This window comes from Triticum urartu, chromosome 2A (genome assembly GCF_056163025.1).
Source record: "Triticum urartu cultivar PI428250 chromosome 2A, HENAU_Tu73, whole genome shotgun sequence".
Classification (NCBI taxonomy): domain Eukaryota; kingdom Viridiplantae; phylum Streptophyta; class Magnoliopsida; order Poales; family Poaceae; genus Triticum; species Triticum urartu.
In genome coordinates this window covers 83152442-83160710 of record NC_141874.1, presented here as the reverse complement: position 1 = coordinate 83160710, position 8269 = coordinate 83152442, and the positions used below count along the sequence as shown (strand labels likewise).

The 8269-nt window shown below is 43.4% G+C and overlaps 1 protein-coding gene across 1 annotated transcript; it reads left to right on the top strand.

Annotated features, from left to right (window-relative positions):
* Positions 1 to 1050: 1050 nt before the first annotated feature.
* LOC125535829 (nucleolar protein 56) lies at positions 1051 to 4241 on the top strand. Its single transcript, XM_048698899.2, has 8 exons — positions 1051 to 1332; positions 1443 to 1657; positions 2140 to 2297; positions 2574 to 2761; positions 2851 to 3103; positions 3227 to 3375; positions 3460 to 3606; positions 3701 to 4241. The coding sequence occupies exons 1-8, from the start codon at positions 1128 to 1130 to the stop codon at positions 4003 to 4005; spliced, it is 1620 nt and encodes a 539-aa protein (XP_048554856.2). The 5' UTR covers positions 1051 to 1127; the 3' UTR covers positions 4006 to 4241.
* The last annotated feature ends 4028 nt before the right edge of the window (positions 4242 to 8269 follow it).

The following is an 8269-nucleotide window of genomic DNA, read 5'->3' as shown; positions in this document are numbered from 1 at the left end:
CCAACCACATGATACCATATATGTTCGTAACTCTACTAATAGTCGACTTTAGACTATTTTTCCCATTCCAGATAAATGTTATATCACAAAAACCTCTAAATATTAGATTGCGGTTTGCAATCAGCTATCGGTCCCCGTGAAGTGATGATGTATATCCAATGTTTGATGCTCACTTGGTAATTATTTTTATTATAAGTTAAGTTTGTCTTCCCGCGAATAAAACTTCTTTCCATGTGACCATATTTTTTTTATTTTTTTGAGACAATGTGACCATCTTTATTTGGTATGGACTGACATGTCTCCAAATTTACAAAAAACATAACGAATAGGCCCCTGAATACCCCCATCAATCTTAAAATAAGACACGTTATTACACACAACCAAGTTTTATTTTTTTCGACCATTAATATGGCATGTAGAAATAATTCCATTATGTCTATCTTACTATGACATTGACAAATCAATCTTTGCTTTTCTGGTGAAGGAGATTAAGTAATTGATGTCTCTCCAGGAGACTACTATTACTCGTGTTCGCAGATCCCAGAATAAAGTTAGTGACTTCGTAGCTACATTTACGCTAGAATTATGACTTGGTTATTTTTTCATCTCCGCCACGTGCTTTGGAGTTTGCTACTACTTATGATTGTAATCCTATTGGGGTCTAATACAAGTTTTCCACTCGCCAAAAAGAAAACATTTCAACACTTTTTTGTAACACGGGCCTTTTAGACATGTAGTAAAATCATAGTAAAAAACACGCATTGGATATATAACCCTGGGTGATGAATACTAACACTATATATATATTGAAACATGCAAACAAATCTTATATTTGAGATAATTACAACCCTGCAAAAATAAAATCACGAGTTTTTTCCCACATCTTTCGCGCATGGCACAAATCATCGCCATTGTGTTTGGTTGACACCTATTTAAATTTAGTTTAAAAAAAGTGGTTTCGATATCGACCATTGATCCAATCGAACGGCCCAGACATCAACGAGAGCCCACCATAAATAAGCCCCCCGTGAAGAGCATTCCCCTCTTCCCCTCTCCCTAAAACCCTAACCCCTCCCCCGCCTCCCCCTCCCAAACCCCTCAGCCGCCGCCGGCGAACGCGCGGCGAGATGGCGCTCTACCTGCTCTTCGAGTCCGCGTCCGGGTACGCGCTCTTCCACGCGCACGGCATCGACGAGATTGGGCAGAGCGTCGACGCCGTCCGCTCCACCGTGCTGGACCTCAAGCGGTTCAGCAAGGCCGTCAAGCTCGCCGGGTTCACCCCCTTCCTCTCCGCCGTCGACGCCCTCAACCAGTGCAACGCCATCTCCGAAGGTATCGTGTCCTCCCGCCTCCTCTCCCGGTGGAGTCCTCGTGTCAAGTCCCCTGCTTTTGGTCTCCCGTGACGGCCCAATGATGTGTGGGTGCTGATTTTGTTGGTTCAGGGATCATGACTGACGAGCTTAGGAACTTCCTGGAGCTCAACCTGCCCAAGGTGAAGGAGGGGAAGAAGGCCAAGTTCACCGTCGGCGTCATGGAGCCCAAGGTCGGGTCCCACATCACCGAGGCCACCGGAATCCCTTGCCAGTCCAACGACTATGTCCAGGAACTGCTTCGTGCAGTGCGGCTGCATTTCGATCAATTCATTGAGCAACTCAAGGTGATGGATTTACTAATGCGCCTATTTCTGTTGTATGTTTGATAGGGAGTTCAGACTGTACTAGGGTCAATTGTACAGTATCTTGCTTGCGCTGTTGCTCTGGGATGTTTTAACAGTTAGCACTGGTAAACTACTAGGGTCAATGGCATCTTGCTTGCAGTGTTGCTCTGGGATGTTTTAACAGTTAGCACTGGTAAACTGGTTGTTTATCAGAGGTTTCCCTAGCAGTGGTAAAATTAATAGTCCTGGTGAAACGACAATCATGTAACTTCAAAATCTGATCTTGCATGACTTTGGTCAGTATAGAGCGGATGGCATCTTTCAGATTTGTATATAGCTGATGGTATAGACTTATAGTACGGTTGTAGTAGGGTCTGTTCATCAGCCTGCAACTGTTTTCTGTGCACCATAGATGTATTGACAGTGTTAATTTCATTCTTGTTTGTTTATTTATTTATTCCTTTTGTTTTTTTTGGTTGCAGCCATCTGACCTGGAGAAAGCCCAGCTAGGTCTGGGACATAGCTATAGCAGGGCCAAGGTGAAGTTCAATGTGAATCGTGTGGATAATATGGTGATTCAAGCGATCTTTCTGTTGGATACACTTGACAAGGATGTCAATTCCTTCTCTATGAGAGTGAGGTTGGTTACTCGCCCTTTCTGTTATTTAACCTGTTCAGTTGTTCTATGCTTCAGTTTAGATGTTGTGTCAGCACTAGGAATCACCTTGTTTTCGTTTCACTGTGTAACTAGTATAAGTATTTGTAATATTCAAGGTATTGGTATTTCAATCCATGTTTGTTCATTACGCTTCCATTCTTGTATATTTGTAGTATTCACTTCACTTCCACACTCCTATATATACGGATGATGGTGGCAGTTGTACAGATATTAAACGGCTGTTAATCTATAATGCAGGGAATGGTATGGATGGCATTTTCCTGAGCTGGTCAAGATTGTGAATGACAATTACCTCTATGCTAAGCTTGCCAAGTTTGTGGTAAACAAATCAGACTTGTCAGAGAAGGACATACCAGCTTTAGCGGATCTAATTGGAGATGAAGACAAGGCAAAAGAAATTGTTGAGGCAGCAAAGGCATCTATGGGTAACAAATCTGTCCACAATTAATTTTGCTTCTCTTTAGTTCGGTTGGTGACAGTGTGGCTTACTCAATCTCCTTTGTATTTTTATTAGGCCAGGATCTTTCACCTGTTGATTTGATCAATGTCCAACAGTTTGCTCAGAGGGTCATGAATCTATCCGAGTACCGTAAAAATCTCTATGAGTATCTGGTGACAAAGATGAATGACATTGCTCCAAACCTGACGTCATTGATTGGTGAAATGGTTGGAGCTCGGCTAATCTCTCATGCTGGCAGTCTTTCAAATCTTGCAAAATGCCCTGCTTCTACTCTGCAGATACTGGGTGCTGAAAAGGCACTCTTCAGGTACTTGATACTTGGACTGCTTATGTAGAGCACCTTATTTACTGTTCTTTCAAGTATTCGAAGATAGTCCTTTATGCTTCTGAAACCTTGTGATTCATTTCCTATTTCCTAATTGTACCGCAGAGCTCTGAAAACACGTGGAAACACACCAAAGTATGGCCTCATATTCCACTCATCTTTTATTGGTCGTGCATCAACCAAGAACAAGGGAAGGATGGCTCGATACCTTGCAAACAAATGTTCCATTGCTTCACGTATTGACTGCTATTCAGGTTAGTTGAAGAGCTTTGTTTGCTAACGTAACACATTCTGATCCCCTTTTCTGATTGGTTTTCTCACGGGGTTATGAATTCCAGATATGAGTAGCTCCATTTTTGGTGAGAAGCTGCGTGAACAAGTTGAGGAGAGGCTAGATTTCTACGATAAGGGTGTCGCACCCCGCAAGAACCTTGATGTGATGAAAGCTGCTATTGATGGCTTGACAAACACAGAGGATGATGACGGTAAGGATAGATCTGTTCTTTCATTAGTCTCCCGGTTTTGCTTACTTTATTTTATCAATCCAACATAATTGTCTACCCAAAAATTCATTCGTAGGCAAAGAGAATGGTGACGCATCTGTGAAGAAAAGCAAGAAGAAGTCCAAAGCTGAGGCTAACGGTGACGCGATGGACGTTGAGAATGCCGCAACAAAAGCTGAAACTGGAACCGAGAAGAAGAAGAAAAAGAAGCACAAGCTTGAGGAGCCGCAGGATGTGGAGATGCAAGCCAATGGCGATGATGAGACCCCTAAGAAGAAGAAAAAGAAGAACCGCGACGCCGAGTCTGTTGATCCTAAGACGGGCACCGAGGGGAAATCCAAGAAAAAGAAGAAGAAATCCAAGGCTGATGACGACGAGTAGTAGATTAGTACCTAAGTACCTAGCAGCGAGTGTTCAAGTCGATTGAGGATGAAATTTTTTGTACCGACTGTTTAAGTGTGTACTCTTTGAGCCTCTTTGAGCCCTTGACGAGGTCTGTAATGTAGCTTCATGGACTGAAGCGGCGTATCTGTAATACATTTGATGTTGCAGTATGTCGTTTCTTGGGGATGGCTTAGCTTTCCTATATAAATGGAATGGCATTGTTGGCACTGGTAGTAGATGAATGATCAATGATCACATGAAGGGGATATTTCGTTATTTGTGGACCAATGAATTTAAAATCACTGCTTGGACATAATATTAGTGAGGGGAAGGGTAGATGTGGAAGAAAAAAAAGTAAAGAGGAAAGGTTAAGAATTTACCTGATGTGAAATATAGTCCTGCTCTCCTGGACGACCGTTGCACATGGTTGAATTTTGAGAGTTCCTCAATAAAATATCATCTTTCCCTAATATGGTGGGAGAGTTGACCTACCCTCAATACGCTCCCCAATAACCAGGGAGGGATGAGGGATCTGCTAACGTCCATCCGCAATAACAACGGAGGGCCAGAATGCTCGAATAGAAACATGTCTGCCCCATCGATTTTTTACTGATGATTCTTTGATTCATATGCAAGCCAATACCATGAATGTGGAGGCCTTGAAATCAGTCCTAGACGCTTATTGTGCCGCCACCTTATGGTGAGTATTGAAAAATCTAGCATCTTTTTTAGCCCCAACACAAAAGTGGAAGACAAGGCGTAAATTTATTCAATTATGAATATTATGACTGAAGTTTTCAATGACAAATACTACGGTTTGTCTGCCAACGTGGGTATGGACAAAAGCGAGTGTTTTCGGTTGTTGGTTGACTGTATTATAAAAAAATTAATGGATGAAAAGAAAAATTGTTGACTATATTATAAAAAAAATAATGGATGGAAAGAAAAATTGTTATCCGTTGAAGGGAAGGAAATTTTGCTCAAATCTATTGTACAATCTATCCCCACCTATGCCATGTCCGCCTTCAAAATTCCTAGCTTTTTTTGCAAAGGAATCCTTGACGCGATGTCACAATTTTGATGTGAAGACGAGGACAATCGGAAGAGGATGCATTAGATGGCTTAGTGGAAGATGTGTGTTTCAAAAAATCAAGGAGGAGTTCCTCTGCGGCGAGAGAGACGGCGGATGTGTGATGTCTTTCTACTTGGGCCTTGGTCGGGCTCACTTGCCACACTCTGTTGCAAGCAGGTCCTCGTCGTGCTCGTGTGTGCCTCACCCCTAGATGGCTGTTTGGCTGTAGTCTTCGGCTAGGACAAGCTTCGAGCTTTGTTTTTCTTGTATTCTTTTTGAGCTTGTGTGACCCGTTGAGTTGTAAGCCTCCTAGAGTGTCCCCTTGTATCGCTCGATCATGGGGTTTGTGTGTGTTTGTATTTCCTGGCCGGTTGATGGCTTTGTTAATTCAAAGCCAGGCTCTTCGCGAGCCTTCGTTCTAAAAAAAAAATCAAGGAGGTATAGAATTTCGGGATATTCATTGTTTCAATCTATCATCATTAGCTAAACAAGCGTGGTGTCTCCTTGATAATCCGGATTCTTTATGTGCCTTTCTCTTGAGAGCTAATTTTTTTTCCTGTTGGCGATTTGATGAATGCAAGCTTAAAAGGGGCTCTTTTTCTACGTGGCAAAGCATTATGGCTGGAGTTTTTTTTTGAACATCAGTACAAACGCAAGCGCTCATACATACGCGCATACACTCACACCTATGAACGCACACACGCACACCCTATCCCTATGAGCACCTCCGAGAGACTGAGCCGACATGTTATCTTGAAATTTTCGAAGTCACCGTAGGCACCTCGTCGTCAATGGAAACGTCTCCTCCCACTGAAAGCGCATCGCCGAAAAAATCCTGAAATAAATCCAGGAATAATGCGAGCACCAGGACTTGTACCATGGTGGGCTGGAGTTAACTCATTGAAAAATGGTTATATCTGGCGAGTTGGAAATGGACGGAATATCGATATTTGGAAAGATGCATGGACCCTGAATTGTGCAAATAGGAAAATTATTACTTCTAGAGGAGGGCACCTTATGTCCAAGGTTTCAGATCTTATTGATCCAGTCACAAATTTCTGGGATGAAGATTTGGTGAGGCAAACACCGTTGCCAATTGATGCTCAAAGAGTTCAAGCTATTCCTCTCTATATGCATAATATGTCGGATTTCATTGTTTGAAGCTATACAAAAAATGGTTTGTTCATTGTTGGATATGCTTACTTGGCGGAATGGGATCATCAACATGGGAGAAACTTACAATATATAAATGGTATGGGTAGAACCAATGTTAACCCTATCTGGTGTAAGATTTGGAAACTTTCATGTCCAGCAAAGGTCAAGATTTATATTTGGCATACGTTGCATGGAAATCTCCCGTGCCGTGTTACGCTTGCAAATAGACACATGAAAGTTTTGCCAATTTGCCCATCATGTTTGAATGGGCTAGAAGATACAAAGCATGTTCTGTTTATTTGTTAGAAAGCGAAGGAGGCTTGAGATAAGTTGGGGATGAATGAGGTGATTAAAAAAGATTGTGCTATTGATCGTGCGGCTGAGGCGGTACTTGAATTCTTACTCCTTATGCGAGACCAGGACTTATCTAATTTGGGATTCCAGAATGTACATGAAATGATTGCTATAACCGTGTGGTATCTATGGTGGGACAGACGTAAGCTGGTCCATGAGGGAAATTTCAAAGATGCATACCACACATCCATGGGGGTCCGGGCTATAACGGATAATTTTGTTAACGCTAACTCCCCTAATGCAACCAGTAAACGAGGGGGTGGAGTAAACCTTCTATGGTTTTTGTTAAACTGAATGTTCATGCATCTTTTGATCATGACTAGCATAGGGGCACAACGGGAGTTGTCTTTAGAGATGATAAAGGAAATTTCATTGTCGACGAAAATTGGAAGATTGATTGGTGTGTGGATGTTTTCATGACAGAAGCTTTGGCTCTAAGGTTTGGCTTATCTCTGGCATAAAAGGCGGGATGCAATCGCCTGGTAATAAACTCTCATAATATGGAAGTCATCGACACAATGAAGACTGGAGGACAATCTGCTGGAGTGCTGGCTGCAGTTTTTGATGACTATTATCTTTTGGCTTGTGATTTCCTCTCACTAGTTTTGAACATTTTAATAGGGAAGCGAACAGGGTTGCACATGAACAAGCTAGGTTAGCGAGAGTTTCCGCGACAAATGAGTGGTTTGAGGAGCCTATGGGCGATATTGTATCTTTTCTTATAGACTATGTAACCGTTATTTCCAATTAATAGAGTTGTTATTTTTTTAAAAAAGGGTGTTAATAGGAAGCCCCAATATATGCTCAGGAGTTCTTTTGTGAGTTGTTCGAGATGATCTCAACATTGTCAGAAACGGCCGCCGTCCGCTCCTGTCCTAGACTCGCCTCCAACGCCCGCTGGTTTGCTTGATGAGTCAACAATGATGCATGGACCCATCTGGTCGTCTGCCCAGGGTGACCCTGCCGCCCTTGCAGATGTCAATCTACTGCCCCCTCGGCCATCCTTCTAGGTCCAAGGGCATTTCTTCTTCTTCAACGCCGACACACCTCCTTCTATAACCCTAAGGGCCCCGCCCCATTGCTATACAACTGTCAGTCCACTGCCTCCTTGGCCATCCTTCTAAGTCTAGGGGTCTTTCTTCTTCTCTGATGTCGGCATGCCCCCCCCCCCCCCCCCCGAATCGTAAGGGCCCTGGCCCCACTGCCATCGCAATTGGTAGTCCACTTTCTCCTCGCGCGTCCTTCTAGGTCTAGGGTCGACTTTGTTCTTCTCCAACATCAACACACCTCTAAGGTTCTTTCTCAGTGCCGCTTTCAGCTTGGTTCATTCTTACCCTCTTGTGTGCCTCCAGCTCTGGCCCAGGGGACGTCGTCGGCATCGTTTCTCATGGCAAACTGAAGCTGTAGGAAGAGAGGTATGTGCGAGTTGCCATACAAAAACTCATACTTTAGACGGTTCTTTCACCATCCAATTCGTTTGATTAAACCAAAGCCAAGATGTCTCTTCCGAATAGAGCGATGGTGCCGATCCCAACGTGGCCTCCAAGAGATGTCAATCAGGATAGCGCACGAGCGCTCAGAGAATCGGATTCGTGCATAAATCCAATCGGACGGCCGAGACTCGCCAGCGTAGCGCCAACGCAAACCCCACCATAATAAGTAAGGCCCCGGTGTCCAACT